The 18,302-nt window shown below is 51.7% G+C and overlaps 1 protein-coding gene across 1 annotated transcript in view; it reads right to left on the reverse strand.

The window, feature by feature from the left end:
* ITGA11 (integrin subunit alpha 11) overlaps positions 1 to 18,302 on the reverse strand; it is a 124,870-nt gene that overhangs the window by 22,856 nt on the left and 83,712 nt on the right. The window contains exons 11-18 of the mRNA XM_019725629.3: positions 12,587 to 12,731; positions 10,515 to 10,663; positions 7,130 to 7,270; positions 6,680 to 6,883; positions 5,773 to 5,903; positions 2,796 to 2,962; positions 1,297 to 1,439; positions 397 to 507 (exon numbers count right to left, since the gene is read on the reverse strand). Of these exons, the coding sequence (XP_019581188.3) occupies positions 397 to 507; positions 1,297 to 1,439; positions 2,796 to 2,962; positions 5,773 to 5,903; positions 6,680 to 6,883; positions 7,130 to 7,270; positions 10,515 to 10,663; positions 12,587 to 12,731 (1,191 nt within the window). The remainder of the gene's footprint in view (positions 1 to 396; positions 508 to 1,296; positions 1,440 to 2,795; positions 2,963 to 5,772; positions 5,904 to 6,679; positions 6,884 to 7,129; positions 7,271 to 10,514; positions 10,664 to 12,586; positions 12,732 to 18,302) is intronic.

Below are 18,302 nucleotides of genomic sequence, written 5' to 3' on the forward strand. Positions count from 1 at the left end.
ACAGCCCCTACTTTTACAATACTTAGGAACGGGTGGGAGGGTTGTCTGCTCATCAGTCATTCCCGTGTCCTCATCTGTAAATGAGGGAGGTGGGAGATTGGGACCCAAAACCCCATCAGGTTCTGTGACCCACTCAGTGCTCACCCTGTGCTGGGGATATGGGGGACCCTTAAACAGAAGAAGGCCTCGTCCTTACCCTCCAGAAATTGTTCAGTACAGGCCACAGGGAGAAGGGAATGAGCCACGTTGCAGGTTTACCGGGTAGTAGATGGGAAGGTGTGCTAAGGGAAGAATGCCTTTGCACCTGTCACACTCAGCTCTGGGCTTCCAGGAGGAGGTAAGGGTGGGCGTGGGTGGGGTATGCACCAGACTTGTGCCCTGTGTGCCAGGACGTACCGAGACTCTGAGGCTAGTGGGCCAGCCATCGTCCAGCATAGGGCCATGGTCAGGGTCCTCCAGGGAATACTCAACTGAGAATGTCACTGGCTTCACATAGTCAGCGGTGTCCTGGGAGGGAGGAGATGAGAAAGGCTCAGTGCCGAGGGGGTATCTGTTTCTGGGCTAGGACCACTGACAGAGGACTTCACTTCCCTAAGCTGGGAGGGCAGTGTCCTGTCGGTCCACAGTATGAGTCCCAGTTAGAGGAGCTGTCATGGGCTGAAGGACGTTTCCAGTGGGGACCGCAGCTGAAGCGTGTGCCTCCAGGAAGGCACCCTGGGCTCTGCTGTGGCCTGGTTGAGCTGTGGCCTGGGTGCCTGGAGTTTCTGGATGAGGTGAACCTCTCATCCTCTTCTTTATGCAGAAAATGGGGCACCAGGCTCCCACTGATTTCCCTTCTCTGCCAGGCTGGTTTATCTCTGTCCCTCCTCCCAGCTTGTCCACACCACGGGCCTGCTTTACTTGGTCTTTATTTTTAGTGGATGCCTGCTTATCCCCTCCTTTCCATCCATGGTCCCTGCCAGCTGGTCCTGTTCTCTCCGCTAGACCCCACCAAGGCCCTGCGTGCTCACATTTCATCCCCTGCTAAAGAAACAGTGGGCACATGAAAGCTGGGGAAGAAGGGATTTTGGAGGATGGTATAATGAGGTGGTAGGTAGTGTGTCCCAGTGGCCTTTTCTCTGGGGCCTGAGTCTGGGGTGGCCATGGTCTAGGACACTGCCCGCTGCCTGGCTTCCTGGGGTCTGCTGGCACCAGTTGAGCTCTCTGCCTCTCCTATGGCAGCACCTCCTCCAGCTCTGTGTCCAATTCCTGTAGGAACTTGGGCCCTGCTGAGGGGATGCTGGGCAGCAGGCTTACCAGGACATGGAAGTTGATCTGCTCACAGTGTTCCTGGCTGGAGGAGAGTAGGGCAGCCCTGTTGGTGTATCGGTCTCCGCCCTCATCCAGGTGGGCCCGTGGTGTGTACCGCCTTTCGTCCATGGTGGCATTGTACATGATGCCTGGAGGAAGCAGAGGGCAAGACTATGAAGGTGGAGACATATTTCTATCCAAGACTGTTTGCCTCTGTTTTAAAATAGCCTCTGGAAAGTCGGCCTCCTCCCGGAAGCCCTCCAGGCTGACCAGAGAAGAGCTGCTCCTCTCCCCTTACCAGGGTGGGAAATGCCCATGCAGAGAGCAAGTGAAAGAAGAAAAGGAAGGAACTGAAGAGAAGAGAGAAGCAGAAGTAGGAGAAAGGAAGACAGGGCTGATAGCGAAGGGAAAGACAAAGAGGAAGAAATGGAGGGAAAAGTAAATGTGGTAGAAGAGGAGAGGAGACAGGATGAAGGGTGGGGGAGGAGGTCAGGGCGATGCGATGCCCGTTGGAACCCCTCCTGGAGTCAACACATGTCTTTCTTCCCATTCCCCTTCCTAGCTCTCACCCTTGGCGCTGGGATCCCATCATGTCTGGGTCAGAGCCTCTGCAGGAAGCCAGCTCCCACCAGCTTCTCACCAGCTCCTTAAACTTAAGACTGTGCTGGGGTTGAAGGCCAGCAGCCTTCTCCCCTCCAACTAGACTGATCTTTTGCTAATTCCAGGAAAAGTTCAGTCCCTTCTCCTGTATCCCAGCCAACCCTCTGGGTAGAGCAGGTTCTTGCATCTTTCGCCTTTCATAGATAGAAGTCGAAAGAAGGGCACAGCCACCCAGGCCTGCCTTTGTTCTCATTTTCTCCCTAGACACCCGTTTCCTCTTTGTCTGGTTGGCTCTGCTCCTTGGCTGAGAAACTCTCTGTGGTCCCCATTTCCTGCATGGGACCATCCTGGTCCCGAATCTGCAGCTATCACTTTCTGGGGTTGCCTGAACCCAGAGCTGCCATAAGCCGGTATCTGACCCCAGTCTTGGCTGGAGGTGATGGGTTCTCAGAAGGAAATGGCCCTGCTGCAGACTCACGCCCACTCTGAGCAGTGACCACTGCTAGTGGGGTCTTAATATACCTGAGCCCCTGGTTCCCAGCTCCCCCTCCCGGGTCTGACTCTTCCTTTGCATCCAGGTTGACATCATGGTTTCCAAACCCCAGTTTGTTCCACTGCTTGCAGTTCCCTGTTCTGGTCTAAACTCTGCATCCCAACCATTTCCTTCTTCCTCAGGTTTTCCCTCGTTGGTCTCCACTCCTCACTGCCATCTTGCCCTGCGGTGATATCCCCAATCTGTTGCTCAGAATTAGAGTAGCGAATGGGCATCTAGCAGTCATCAAATGAGGCTCTAGGTGTGACCTGGCACTTAAAACCCACTTCCTCAAAAGCCCAGGTTTTGAAACAGAACAATTCCAAAGTCTGTAGGGGAGACTGGAGCTGGAAGAGGTAGGGGCCTTGTTTACCAACTGTTGTTGTTTGGAAATGGGGTGCCAGGAAGACGGGTGTGAAGCAGAGGAAGGCGGCCAGGCAGGTGGCATCTCTGCCGCTCCGTTTGCAATCTCTGTGAAAGATGTTGATCTTGGACGGCTCAAAGTGGAGGCTGGCATTGATCTGAACCACAGGGCGGGACCTGGAGGAGAAGGGCAGGTAGCTGGGGTGGGGCAGGGTGCAAGGTGGCCCTACTGCGACCTAGGGGAAAGGTGGAGAACCAGATGGGAATGGAATCTGCAAAACCACTACTGGAGGGTGAGGTAGGGTGCAGGGGTGGGGGTGGGGCAGAGAAAGGCTCCGGATATCAAAGCTTTGGGCAAAAAAGTGCACAGGTGATGAGGGGCGGGCTCAGCCACCTCCTAGCTCTTCCAGGCAGCCCCTCATTGTTTTCCTCGATGCAGACCAGACTGACTTCCTTTTGCCTCCTCATCACTTTTAGATCAGTGGTTCCCAACCCCCATGTACATTAGAATAATCTGGAGAGCTTAAAAAATTCTGGTGCCCAAGTTGCACTCCTGGTCAAATTAAATCAGAATCAGCAGCAACATGTCTGAAAGCAGTGCTTCTCAGATTTTCATATGTCTGCATCTCTCCTGGGGACCCATGAAAACACAGATCCTGATCTGATAGGTCTGCACAGATGCTACATTTCTAGCAAGCTCTAGAATGATACTGATGCCATTGGTCCCTTGACCACACTTTGAAGAGCTCAGGCATTACAGCTCCCCAGGTGACTCCAATGTGCAGCCACAGTGGGGAACCAGCCCTGTCCCAGAGACTCCCCACCCATTCACCCACACGGCTCATCCAGGCGGCCAGGGAAATGCACTTACTCTTCTATTGGTCTAAGTCAAACATAGGTAGGGAACGAAACGTATTGCCTTTCCAAACCATGCATTTATATAAAAATAAATAAGTGTAGTGTGATTTAGATGCTTCAGACTTTCAGCGTAATCATCTGTGCTAATACCCTGCTCTTCTTAACATAAGTGTGTTCTGCCTCCTTTGTGCTGTGAAGTGAAAAAGATGGATTTGAGTCTCGGCTCTGTTGGTTCCTTATGAGACTTTAGGCAGGTCACATGATCTCTCCTAAGCGGAACTGTGAGAATCATAGCAGGTAAGTGAGATAGTGTGGACTGCTGTGTAAATGTAATAGCTCACATCAGTGGTTCTCAAACTTGGTGCCCATTGTAAAGAAATACCTAGGAGTTTTTAAAAACTACTGCTGCCTGGCCTCTCCCCCAGAAATTCTGCTTTGAGTGGTCTGGGCAAAGCCTGAGCTGTGAGAGTTTTACAAATTCCCCAGGTGATCTTAATGGGCAGTCACATGTGAGATCCATGGGGTTGGACCGTCAAGTCTCCCCAGAGGGCTTGAGCCCACAAGCTCATTACTACTCAGGCAGCACTTCGGTGTAGACCTCAGAAGCTAGAGGTTGATTCAGTCCTTTCTGCGAGACGGATGCTCTTGGTATGTGTGTTCTCGTGTGTCTGTATCTTGTTTCTTGTAAAGGACTTAGTTTATGTGTCACCCTAAGGACTGGCTAGGCCACGTCCACCCCCCTCCCTGGGTCTTGCTTTCTGGCTGGAACCAACACAGCAAATACCTTTACCACCCAAGCTGTTGCTGCCGCCACGACCAAAGACCTAAGAGCCCCCACATGCAGAGCACATCTTCAAAGAGAGCCAGGCCTGTATTCCTAGAGACCCTTCTCCACAGTGTTGCCTGGAGTGCCAGGGATACCACCTGGGGTGGGGCAGCTGAAGCTTTGGCCGTGGCAAACAGGGGACATGAGGAGCCCGCAGACACTCTGCTACCCCTTCCTCCCCTTGATGGGCTGTTTTGGGAAGCAGAGGTTCTATTCCCCCTCTGCAGAGACTGAGCAAGAAGCTGCACTCATGAGACCGGCTAGTTCAGCAATGCACCTCTTGTATCTTCTTTCCTTTCTTGCTTTAGTTTCCTTTGGCCCTCACTTCGGCTTCTGGGATTGCAGGCCCCGCCCCCTTCTCCCCAAAAGCATTAACGTATAAGCTGTTTTCTAGAAAACCTGGACTAAGGAATTTCCCAGTGGGATCGTAATATTCTTGAGGCCCAAGAGCATATCCCCTCTTCCTTTGTTCTCCCTGTGAAGTCACACGATAGCTCTGTTTAATGCCTTTTATAAGTTGTACGAAAAAAATGTGATTGCGTTTATATAACATTATATGCAAGTGGAAAAATGTTGGAAAGAAATATGCCAAAATGTGAATAGTGGTAATGTTAAGGTGATGAAACGCTAACCTTTTTATTTTACAAATTTTCTTTAAGTTCTTCTGTTTAGGATGAAATCTCATCAACATATATGAAAGAGTTCTTATTAAAAAAAATCTTTTTGGCTCAAAAAGTAGCCAACATGTGACATGGTAAAATATATAGACTTTCAGAAAGCTTTTGTCTGTTTATAAGCTGAAGACCACTGCTAAGGAGAGACCTTTAGCAAGTATCTGATGGGTTGGTACAGAAACGAGGCCCTGGAAAAGGGAATGAGAACACAGAAGGGTTTGGAGGAAAGAGATCTGCATGTTACATAAACATTCTTTCACTCTAGGGGAGAAGTGTGGTCCTCCCAGCAGATAAGAATATGCTCAGCCTGCCCCTTTAAATAGCTTGACAAGCTGAAGTTGAAGAAATGCCTGAGTCGCCAGAACTTTTAGGGCAAATTGTGAGGGGCTTTTTGACACTAAATTGCTTGAAAACCTTAGAACGCCACTGAGAAGAGGGACTGCGACTTCAAAATAACTTATAGTCATTCCATAAGGAGAAGATTTGTAATCGCTGTGGGATAAGAACAGGGTGAGTTTGGCTGACAGTGATTAAAGACAAGGGACAAAGATCCTGAAGCATATCTTTTAAACCCTGTATCCATCATGACCCTCAGGAGAGCCCAAGAGTCAAGAAAAGCGGGAACTAACCACAAAATCACAGCATTGCCAAGGGCGCCCACTGCCAGGTCAACAAGTCCGTCCTCGTTGAGGTCCAGTTGCCCATGGATGCTGCAGCCAAAATACTGGAGGCCGGGAGCCAGCTCTGAGGCAGCGATTCTCTAGGGAGTGGAAAGAAAAAGCTGGGACTGGGCACCGTTAGCACAGGGTGGAGCAGGGCCACCCGAGGGGGTAGAAATCATCAGGACGCTGCCCCAGCCCAAAGCAATCTCTTCTCCTGGTCTGTGCTGGCACCTGAGATTCCTACCATTAAGTCATTCTTTTGGACTAAAACACTGTGTCTTAAAGAGTTCTCCATTAAGTGTAAAAACATGCTACCTGGCAGGTAACTCATCAGTGTCTCTAACTGTGGTATATTAGATTATCTTACTATTAGGTTGGTGTAAAAGTAATTGTGGTTTAGAAGGATAAAAATAATTGCAAAAACCACAATTACTTTTGCACCAACCTAATAATAACATACACAAGCAAAACTGATGACCCTGAGGGTTTGGGACTGGGGATGGGTCACTTTTGAAGTGAGTAAGGTTTCCAGCGTGAAGCATTTCTAGAGAATAGTGAGCCCAGGTACGAGTTCTCCATTTGCGGCCAAGTGCATGAGAGCATGTGGAGGGGGTGAAGTTCAGGTCCCTGGGGTTTTGTTTTTGTTGCTGGGGAGATAAAGTTAAGCAGGGAGAGGGTGCCAAGGGGGTGATGTGGAAGGTCCTGAAGATAAATGCACCCATTTCCCAATTTTGACACAAGGTAAGTCAAGCTAGGACAGATCAGACTCCTTCCCCGGGTGAGGACACAGCAGACAACTCTGCATCCAATGGCCGAGCATGAGCTACTAGGTCTCCGTGTCCCAGCTCCATCCATTGACCAGGGGCAGCGCTACCTGCTTTGGTGTCTTTAGGAGGCGGCCTCGGAAGCCATGGAAGATGTAGATGACGCCTGCATGGTTGTCCTCCAAAGGGGCTCCCACCACCACGTCGTTGTAGGAATCTTGATTGAGGTCCTGCACCGAGGCGATGGAGGCCCCGAATCGGGCATTCTGGTAACTGTGGGAATCCTTCAGCGTCCCGTTATAAACAAACCTATTCTGTAAAACCAGGGGCAGGAAGAGGCTCAGGGGGACTGGCAAGGGCCTTGGGGTCCCAATCTGCTCTGGCCTAGAGCACCTTCCCCAGCATTCCCACTCCAGTTACAGAGGAGGTTCCCATCCACCCTGGCCTGGCGCAGTAGGCGGGCGCTGGTCTCTCTGGTGACACAGTTCCCCACGTGGATACTAGAGTGAAGGCAGGAGGCAGTTGTCCCTGGGAGGCTGCCAGCCCCCACGCAGCAGTACCTGTCTCAGGTTGTAGACGTACACCCGGCCCCGCTCTCGGCCCTCACTGAAGTACATGGGTGCGCCCACCAGCAGGACATCGGTCACACCGTCACCATCGATGTCCACCGAGGTGATCTCACTCCCGTAGTAAGAGCCTATCTGCGGCACAGAGATGGGGAGAGGGCAGTGGGGTGGGCTGCTAAGAGGCCTTGCCTCTCGGGTGCAGGGGAACCGAGGACAGGCTTTGGCTCAGAATTTTGGGTGAACAAACGAGAAGGGTCCTACCCATCTCATGCCCTCTCTGCCCTACCCCTGCCGTGGGGTGGACTCGCCTAGTCAGTCTGTCCTTCCTTCCCCTCTTGCCTCCTTCTGTTATCCACCCGCACCTCCATTCTTTATTCTTTCCATTGTTTAATTTTATCGATTGCTATTTATTCTGTTTGTAATCAATACATTATCATGGCAAAAAACAAGCAATATAAAAAAAGAAGTCTAGAGAGGAAAATGAAAGTCACCCATAGTCCAAACATCTAGCTATAATTACCATGAACGTTTTAGGGTACTTTCTCTAGTCTGTTTTCTCTAGAGTGTATGCCTTGTTTGTGTGTGTGTATATGGCTTTATTTTTCCAATCTGGCATCATACTATATATATATATATATATATATATATATATATATATATATATATATATATAGTTTATCTTTTTAATAAAACAATGGATCATGAGAATTTTATTTTTTCCTACAACACAATCATTGGTGATTCCATAATATTTCAAATTATGCATGTGTCAAATGTGTTTCATCAGTCCCCTATTGTTGGACAATTTGCTCGCTTCAATTTTTAAAGTCACAAGTAATTCTGGGATTAGCACCTTGTATGGCAAATTATGATTTCTTTTCAGCATTTGAGTACTCACTGTGTTCCTCTCCCACCCCGAGTGCTGTGCTCCCGACCTCAGTGAGGACACCATCCACCCAGTATCAGGGGGTCCGCCCTGGCTCCACCCTCTACCTCTCACTTGCAAGTCTTCCAGCAAGTTCTGTCTGGTGCTTGCCAAACACAGCCCCAATCCACCTACTTTCCTCCTCTGCTGCTTCTTCCCCGGGTCAGACACCATCCAAAGGGTCCCCTGCCTCCAGGCTAGCCCCTCTAATCCATCGCCCTGGTTGACCAAAGTGGCTGGAGCAGCTGATCACGCCACTCCCTTGCTTCTGGGAAAAAGCCCAAACTCTTCCGTGTGCCCTGCTGGCCCTGCCTCCCTCCCTCCCCAGCGGCTGCGCTCACCTTCCGGCTCCCACACCTCTTACTGTCATGCCCAGTGATTTCTCTTCCTCAGAAGCCCCTGCCCTGGTTGGGTTGCACATACTTTTCTCTCGTCTCCCCTCCTCCCTCCCCTTGAACGTCTACCATCCCTGAGGTCACTTGCTGTTAGAAGCATCCCCGCCCCGCCCCACTCCACTCCCTCAGTGAGTGCCCTTCCTAAAGCTGCCCTAGCCCCATACTGCTCCCACCAGGACCTGCCCCCTCCACAGGAGCCTTGTGAGGCTGGGCACTGCACCTGCTGGGTTCCCTCCAGGCCTGGGCGCCCTGCCTGGCACACAGCAGCTTCTCAGTAAGTGTTCATTGGACCAGTGGGTCACTTAGGAAAGGGAAGGAGCCCTTCCCACAGACCAAACCTGTGTGACACCCTTTGCAGCTGCACGCTAGTATGTGTGAGCCTCACGCTCCTTAGGAGAGATTGTAGTCCTCATTTTACAGGGCAGGGACAGAAGCTCAGAGAACCTGAGTCACGTGTCCAAGGTTAGGCTTGTCACAGCCAAACTGGGCCTGTGACTCCCCCTACCCCAGCCACCTCCTGGCTTGGGTGCTTACAGAGAAATCTATCCTCAAGCATGAACAGCTTTTAATTGAGGAGAAAGATAAAAATACAGAAGAGAGAAAAAGGAAATCATAAACACAGGGTGGGGGAGGGAAGAGCTGTGCCCACCTAAAGTGATGAAGAGGCAGACAGAGAGCAAATAAGGGGGGAGGGAGGGAGACATTTGTCTAAATATGTGGCCTCAGCTATATGGGTCACCGTGATTTGGAATCCACTTAATTTAGCTGCCTTCAGCACTGCGGTTTCTCATTCGGATGTTGGAGGCGGAACCAGGCAGTAAAAATGTCATAAATTAATCAGCAAATTCTCTCTAGCTCTCAAGGTCTAGCCTTGAATTCCCCAAAGAGCCTGCCTTGGGTGGAGTGTGGGTGGGCAGAGTGGAGACTGGGTGATAGGGCAGTGCCCTTGAGACGGAAGAGGGATGGTGAAATGATGGCTTCCTGCAGCTGGAGGGATTTAGGTTACACCCAGTGAGGAGCTTGTCCTCACGGGGACAGACCAAAGGCAGTAGACAGGGCAGGAGACAGAACTATCTCCAGGCCCTGGAGTGCTGAGGGGGAGCTGGGAACAAGAAGGACCTTGGCAGGGCCTAGCTCAGGCCCAGGGTGCCATGGATGCTGGATGCTGCCAGTCAGGAGGGGCTGAGGCCTGGGTTTGGGATTGTCAGGGATGACGAGGTAGCATAACGCAGAATGCCCACCAAGAGTTCTGGATTCTGAACTTGACCCAGCCATGAATCCATTCTATAACCTTGGAAAAGCTATGTTGCTTCTCAGGACCACCATTTTCCTTGGCTTAGGATCAGAACCTTGTTTTCTGAAATGACTTGGATCAAAACCCTGTTTTCTGATCTTTTTACCACCAATGAGTCTTATCATAGCTTTCCAGTTTGCATTCATGACTATCCACCAGGAGACTCTTAGCAGCAAGCACAGCCTGGTTGCTCACCACATCCCAGGAGGGCAGTGGCATTGGTCAATGTACATTGTGAATTGTTACCATTCCAGGAAAAGGAAAGAAATTGGCATCTTCAGAAACCAAAGGGCCTCATGTGGGTGGATGCACAACTCTTCCCACTTCTGGCAGCATGAAGGTGGCCTGAGGAACATGCCTGCCCCTTGAAGGTCCCTAGGGACCCTGGCAGCCCAGGCTGGGAAGCCACAGCCTAGATGCTGCCTCTAGCTCAGAATTCTAGACATGACCAGACAGAAGCTGGCATTCAGGGACAGAAGTCGGGTGAATGCACCAGAGACATCAGGTCCATGAAATGGAGGGAAGCGAATTCTCCAGCTTGTCTTTGCTGCAGCAGGGACCAGGGTCTGGCTCTCTGGGGATGGGACCGTCCAGCTGCAAGGCTGGTGTGAAGGAAGTAATGCCCCCCAACTAGGAAGGACTTTTGTGGGTCTGGGGACAGTGCTACTGAGAGGGAAGAGATGTGCTCCAGAGACCCCTCCAGCCCAGCCTTTCCCTTTGTCCTGCCCCCTCTGCCGCCCTCCTCCCAGCCTCCCCCTTAGCTACCTGCTCGCCCCGCAGGGCCTGGTGGATGGTGAGACTCCGGTTGTTGTGCATGGTGAACAGGATGGCTTTGCCGGTGTGGTTGAACCGGGGGGCTCCTGCCACGTACACCCGCCCCTGCCTGGAGGACACCACCGATGTGACTGTGTACCCTGCCACAGGAGGAAACAGGCTGGTCTCTGGCCCCGCGTCCTCTCAGGCCTCGCCAGGGCCTGAGGAACGGCTCAGCTGTGCCGGTGCAGGGTGGCAGGCCGGGCAGACGTGGTGAAGCAAGCAGTTAGTCCCAGGCCTGCACCCCGCCCCTGGCTGGAGGGCATAAAGGAAGCCAGGTGGGACCACTAAAAAGCTTAGCTGACCTGGAATGTACACGTCCTCTCCTTCACCCATAGGAGGAGGGAGAAGGGCAGACCCTAACCACATTTCATTTTATATTGTCCCCACCAGTTGTCTTTCTTGGGGACCAATCACTATGCTTTTCATTACCGTAAACCCCTTCTAAGTGGTTTATGAAAACTAGTGTTGGCTGCGCAGGTGTAAGGATCTCAGGGATTCCTGCAGCTCCAAAGCTTTGCAGACTCAGAGGAGGGGGCCCCCAAGTTCCTCTCAGTCCACACATACGCCATGCAAAAGAGGAAGAAATGGAAATCCGGGGGCTATTTGGAAAGGTGCCAATCCGTGTTCTCAGGATGGTGTTGCCCGGTCACTGTGACTCTTGAGTTGCCCACCCAGCAACTGGGAGGTGAACCTGGAGCATCTTTAGGCAACTGTTTTGAAAGTGGGGCCCTGGCAGATGTGCACAGCCTGGAGTTCTGCTTTCTGCCAGACGAGCTTGGGTACTGGATCCCAGTGTTTAGATGGGTGTCAAGCCTGTTGGCAGTTCCCGGGCTGTTTCTGGGGAATGGATATCTCTGTTTTCCGTGTGTGTGTGTGTGTGTGTGTGTGTGTGTGTGTGTGTGTGAGCGCATGCGTGCGCGCGCCATTGTCACTTGGGTCCCATGGGTTGCTTCCAGAGTGACGGGCTGCAGGATGCACAGATGAACGGATTCAGTGGCCGGGGCCAGGGTGCAGTAGGGTTGCCTACTGTGGATCCAGACACATTTTTGACTCTTGGAGGTGAGTTCTGGGAAATGGGACTGGCCAGGTCAGTAAAGGCCTGGACACCGCATGGGGGTGGCTAACGTGCTTGTGTATTTAGCACAACCATAAATATGTGAGGTTAGGTTTCGATTAGCCTTCCAGTGTGGAGCAGAGATTTCTTTTGAGCTGAGCCCTCAGTGATACTACTGGAAGCGTTCTCAATAGGCTCTGAGCTTTCGGGCTTTCTCAGAAGGAGGGACGTTAGTGGTAGGAGAGGCCTGGGAGCCAAATGCCCTGGGGGCATGTATGAGCTGACTCTCAAAGCTCTAAGCAGCACTGAGAACTTCCTGCTGTGGCGGTCTGTTGGCTGTGGCTTCAGCTCCCATGTGGCTCTTTGATCTGCAGGCAGGGCCACCCTGAAAGCTGGACCAGCCTCCCTGAAGGCCTGACAAGAGGACCCTTGGCCAGATCCATATAGCTCCCTCAGTGTGGAGGCAGAGAGACTAGTCTCCCAGTCTTCTTCCCCAAACCCTTCTCTCCCTTGGGGCATGTAGGGAGGAATCTTCCAGAGATCCCAGACACTGCCCTCACTGAATGAGCCCCAGAGGGAGGAGGAGGAGAGGCACTCCCTTGGGACCCCCACCCGAGGTGGTGACTGTGGTTAAAGCCAGACTGTTGGGTCTTATGAGGGTCCTTCAGCCTGGCTGTACCCATCAGGGTCTTCTGGGAGGAGGGGGAGTGTCTAGAAGCATCCACTGGAGCACATTGCAGGTATGGGTGCATGGCTTGTCACTTATGCTACCCACGTACTGAGAGCCTATCACACGCCGGCAGGGGCGTGGTGGACTCCAGGCTGAAGAAGTGATGGCCCTGACCTGTGTCTGAATCAGCACAGAACGCTCACAGACAGTCCCCTTGCATCGCGTGTGGGTGGATTCTGGCTCTCCTGAGGCCCCTCCTTGCCCACCTCCCATCAGCCGCCCTGGCTTGGCTCTCACCCAGGTAGGCGCCGTGGTTCTTGAGTTCCTCAGGGAATTCCTTCAGGTAGGACTCTCGGAGAGGAATGAGTTTCCCACCAGCGGTCTCCTTTAGCACAGCTCCATTCCAGTCATAGGCACCAACAGCTCCCAGCAGAATCCCGTCCTGACATTGGAGAGGGGACACACATCAGCTTGTACCCCCCCAGGTGCCTCTCCCCGGAAGCCACACCAGCTCCTGCACCATGAAGCATCTGCCAGTCACTCTGGGTACCTTCTCCTGAATTCATTATTTGACAGCCTAACTTCTAGCCAGGATTCTTGGCTTTTAAATGAGCCAAGGACCTTCTTGCCCTTACTCATCCTTAGCACAGAATGGGTCAAGCTGATCCCAAGGATAGGATCTTAGGAAAGAAGTAATATTCTAGAAAGGAACTCCTGATCCAGGACCAAACCTCCATTCCCCTTTGGGCTTCAGAACCCCTCTAGGAAATCTCTTGTCATTACTTCTCCCTTCTGACACTTCTTTAAGCTATGCCCCTGCACATGGCCTCCTTCCACATTCCTTGGCAGTGTCTGAGTTGCTTCCCTGTGTATAAATCCTACTTCTTCATTTTTTTCAGTAAAAACTCACTGAGTATCTACTTTGTGCCAGACACCTGTTTGGTGCTAGGGGTATTATCCCTGCCCTCAAGGAGCTCAAAGATCCTAAACAAATATGCAAATATGTATAATAATTGCAAACTGATAAATGTGATGAAGGATGTGATAAATGCCACTGTGAAGTTTAATTTAGATTGAGATGGGGGTCAGGAAAAGCGTTTTTGAATAAGTGATACTTCTAGACACTTGAAGGGGATGGCGACAACTTGTACAAAGGCCCTGAGGCTGGAGAGAGTTTAGAGCCTTTGGTTTCAAGGATGTGAACACTTTGATGGCTCTGGAGTGAGACGGGGCAGAGCGGCTCAAGATGAGTCTGGAGAGATGAGCCAGGGCTGCATCCATGACAACTAACCCCCGAGGGCAGAGCTGTAGGGTAAGTGGATGCTGCGATTCTTGGGCAGGAAGACAGGAAGCTCTGGCTCCCAGGGAGGAAGTGTTACTGACTCCAGGGTCGTTTCTCGAAGTCTGGGTCCATTCACTCTCTGGCTGCCCCTGTATCTTATCCACCACCACTGCACCTCCTTAAACAATCCATGTAACTAGTGGGTACAGGAAGACAAACAGCAAGTACTTAGAAGGGAAAGAGAAGTGAGTACGGACAATGACGGATGAGGAGGGAGGTGGAAGCAGTAACCCCTGCCTGGGTTACTTTGGTGATTACAAGCTGAAGGGTGGGGCAGCAGATTATATCCCAGCTTTGGGCTGTTAAAGCACTAGCTGGTGATGTCACCTCTCTCTCCCACTGAGCATTCCTAAGCTCAGCTGATTATCTGGATTTGCGATTCTCCCACCAGTCGGGCCCAAGGCACTCAATCTCCCCTCGCCCCCAAAGCAATGGTTCTGATGGAAAACTATGATTCTGGCCTTGGGACAATCAGAGCGAGCTAAACACACAGACAGGGTCATTGTGCTAGTGTCCTTGGTGGCAGTGGAGAGGGCAAGATTGTAAACCTTAAGCCAAGCTTCATTTTTTAATTTCCAACATGTCATTTTAGAGAGTAAAGTTGATCTTACCAAATGGTTAAAAATCCTAATGTTCTAGAGGTAGAACTGACTGTTCAGGTAGTGTTTTCACGACTGTAAATAAGTTGCTCTTGGGAGAGCCTGATGTGCTTGGTTGTGTTCAACATCGTGCTTTCTGATTAGCTTTCTTCCCTCTGCTCTGGTTGAGCCTCAGCCTGCGAGAGTCAGACAACCTGCTGGGGCCAGGATGGGGACCAGGGCCTCAAGGACTATTTGCCCACAAAGTTACCACTAACATTCTGGAACACGGGGTGTGCTCCATTCTTTGCAGAACACTTTCTCATCCAGTCACCCATTTGCCTGAGGCCAGCTCATTATCTGTACTTGACCAATGAACACCCAAGGTTCAGAGAGGGAAAGGGACTTGCCCGAGGTCACGCAGCAAGTCAGAGGCAGGGCTGGGACTTCGAACAGGGAGATGTGTTGAGAGGAGAAAATACCCATTTGCTTCCCAGAGCCTCTGAATTTCACTTTTGACTTTCCGTCGGAGACTCTTCCTGGGAGGAGTGCGAGGTTTGGGCTTCACCGCTCTCTCTTCCTTTCCTCCCTCTGCCTGCTAAGTTCACGTTCGCAAACGCAGACCAGGCTTTTTCTTTTAACGGAGAGGCCTTTGAAGATGGATTTTTGGCTTTGCAGATGACTGGAAGCGTCTGCGATGTATTGAGAAGGGCTGGCTCAACCCAGGTGCCTGGGATTCTGCAGTGTCCCCATGCTGACTCAGCACATGTGGGGCTGGGGAATTCCACTGGGGCTTCTGGATTTGGCAGCATTGGGCTGGGTGATGGCTCACAGGCTGTCACCTTAGGCCATGTTACGCCGCCGGCAGTGGTGCAGGCCTGTGATCCCAGTGGGAGGCCCTTTGCTGAGAGGGGTCTGTTGGGGGCCAAGGAGAGCCCCACTGAGGACAGGGTGCACCGCGAGGAGACAGCTGGCTGAGAGAGCAAGCGAAGGCCACCAGAGCAAACTTCCCCATGTCACAATCTTTTCCCAGCTGGGGGAGCCCAGACATTTTGAGTTTGGAAAACATCTGGAGGGGTGGGGCCCAAGTCTTGGCAGAGGAAGCCAGGCATGCAAGCACAGCTGGAGAACAAGCAGCAGGGCCTTCCAGGGAAGAGCCGAGTCCCAGGCTCCAGGCCTGCCACCAGCTCCCTGAGGTATGGCCTCTCCTGCCGGACCCCCTGGGCTCCCTCCAGATACTACCAGGGTGTGCCTGGGGGGCCGTGCACACATGGGCCCTCGACAGAGCTGACCTTCCTGGTGCTCTGTGTGAGGACACAGACCGGTGGCCAGCCCTCAGAAGGTCAGGCTGAGTCTGTGCTCTCCCTGAGGACAGCCCGTGCTGACACTCACCTGAGCGTAGCAGCCACCATCAGATCCTGCCAGCTCAGCTCTTAGCGGCCTCTGACCTGGCCTCTGCAGCACTCTTGCCTTCCCCACTGAGCTAAATGCTCTCTGGGCTTGTGACTATATCTCCCCGGGCTCTGTGTTCCAGCTCGTCCATGTCCCGGCCAGGGTTGGGCCCCATCCCCATACTGGAAGCAGTGTAGTCTAGGGCAGTGTTTCCCAACTGGGGGTTGTTTAGCTTCCCAGGCAATATTTGGCAATGCCTGGGAACAGTTTTTGTTGTCACAGCTCTGGGGGTGTGTGGGGGTTGCTATGGCATCTGGTGGGTGGAGACCAGGGATGCAGCTGAACACCTACTGTGCACAGGACGGCCCCACAGTAAAGAAGCATCCAGCCTGAATCATCAATAGGGCCAGGCTGAGAATCCCTGGCTTGGTGGTTAGAGCATGAGCTGTAGAGACAGACATTCCTGAGTTCCAGGTCCACCTCTAAAGCGTCTAGCTGTGTGACCTTGGGCAAGTTTCTCTCTCTCTGAGCCTCAGGTTCCTTAGTTGCTTTGTTGGGATAATTAGCATTTTTAATTCTTAGCAATGTGCTTAGCCACTGCTGAGGACTTGGTACACAGCAGTTCTTCTCATTCTGTAATTCACCCGTAAAGCACTTCCGGGAGGCAGCAGTCAAAGACTCAGATTTCACAGTCAGGTTGGTGCTACAGATGAGTCTTTACAGCCGCTATTGAGAAGTGCCTGATGGAGGCAAGGACAGCCTATTTTGGTGCTCACTGGAAGGGGTGACCAACTGAGGGTGGGGATGAGGGCATAGAGGAGTTAGGAAAGGATTTTAAGAAAACCTTACTTGATTTATTAGTAAGTCTCAAAATGTACACTTCAGTTCCAAGCCTCAAGATTCAATTCCTCAAATATATTTCAGACATCTATCTACTCAAAGACAGGTTCCGAGAGGTTAAATAATTTGAGGTGACACAGCCAGGCAGTACTTTCCTACTGCCCGGCAGTAGTGGAATTAGAATGCCAGATGCCAGCATTCTTCTTGGTGCTGGAGAGGCAGGACTGCAGGGGCGGGTGGAGGTGGTCACAGGTGGTCCTGCGTGCTGGTGTGCAGGGAGGCCACTGAGAGGGCACTGAGTGGCATCCTCCTCCCCAGGCTCCCCCGTGGCTCCCTGGTACCTGTGTGAGGGGCAGGACTCTATTCCCAAGAGCCCCTTCTAAGGCAAATGTATCAGTAAGAGGGTGGATTAATTAGTTGGATTTAACTAGTCGGATGCTGGCTGGCATTAGAAAATTTGTTTTCAAAAAGCTCAAAGTGGAGCCTGAGGAAGGATGAGAACCAGGACGTTTAGATGGGGTTGGGCAGAAAAACCCCAGACACAGGCCCTCAACCTTTCTGCGGAGAGGAGCCCTTCAGTGTGTGGGCTGCTGGAAGCAAGGTTACTCTGCTCAGTTCCTGGGAATGAGTCCCAGGGGTGGGATGCTGGACACAGGGCACAGCCTGAGGACGTGGGGTTGGACTTAGGAGGACCCTAGTGACCCGGAAATGATTCCTGCCGTCAGGAGCCAACTTGCAAACGATCTGGAACAGCATGCTGGCAGATCTTGTCTACCACGTCCTGGCCTCATGGAGGGGCCCACACGGGAGGGGCCCACAGATAGCCCTGACTGCCTGCCCTCCCTGGCAGGGGAAGAGTCCGCAGTTTAGGGCTGTGGGAGCTCGGGAGGGGTTCCCAGTCTCTAGGTCTCCACTTCTCATTTCACCAATATGGGTTAGTTTCTTTCGTTTTGGATTGAATCAGATATGCAAAACTAGTTCACATACAAAACTCTCAGGAAAGATTACAGCTTTCAGGCTTTAACAACGAAGAACCTTAGATAATAAATAACCTTAGCCATCCAGTCCGCAATCCCAGGAGGGCCTGTGGCAAGGGTACAGGCTGAAGAGGGCGGAGGGTGTTAGATCATCACGTGTAGGTTACAGGAAAAATGAGCTCCTCGTGTCTTGGGTGGGTTACCAAGGTTTTTGTGTAGACAGATCCACCTTAATAAAACTGCTTCCTTCTGTCAACTTTCGGTGTGGGGGGAGATTTATGGACTGCAGTGTGGCTCAGTCAGTGTGAAATTCCTCTGTTGAGCCTCTGTGTAGGAGAAGCTCCCCAGCGGTTCTGTCTATCACCAATGGGCATCAATTATTTACGGCCCTCTTCCGTCTCTACACCTTCCCCTGTGGCTCATTGGGATTATAGACTCTTAGAGCCTATGCCCCCTTGAGGTATGGGTCCCTTCTGCAAGCTTTCTGATAGCTTGTGGATTACTCAGTTTGACAACCTCAGTAGACAGCCAGATTAATAGAAGCCATTCCAGCTATTAGTGACCTTTGCATGCATTTCCAAATGCTAATGGAACCATTGGCTTAAAAGTCTGTTTTAGAATTTGACCAAGGATCAAATGTAATTAGATCAAATGGTCTTCTTGATGGTAATTTCCAGAATATTCTCTTTCTCCTTTTTGCAAATCAAGACTAGAGTTTCCTGGGTTGGCTCCAGCTCTCTCAGTTTCCCCAGGGGCTCTGACCTTCAGCCATCAGCATGGGATGCAATTTCTGTGGCCTGGAGCCTTGGGCTTTTGGGTGGCCACATGATATCTTAGGGTCTCTTTTCCTACCCTGGGCTGTGGTCCCTCCTTCCTCTTGCTGC

The sequence above is a fragment of the Rhinolophus sinicus genome, chromosome 3 (assembly GCF_057876585.1).
Source record: "Rhinolophus sinicus isolate RSI-liver-muscle chromosome 3, RSI-T2T, whole genome shotgun sequence".
Lineage (NCBI taxonomy): Eukaryota > Metazoa > Chordata > Mammalia > Chiroptera > Rhinolophidae > Rhinolophus > Rhinolophus sinicus.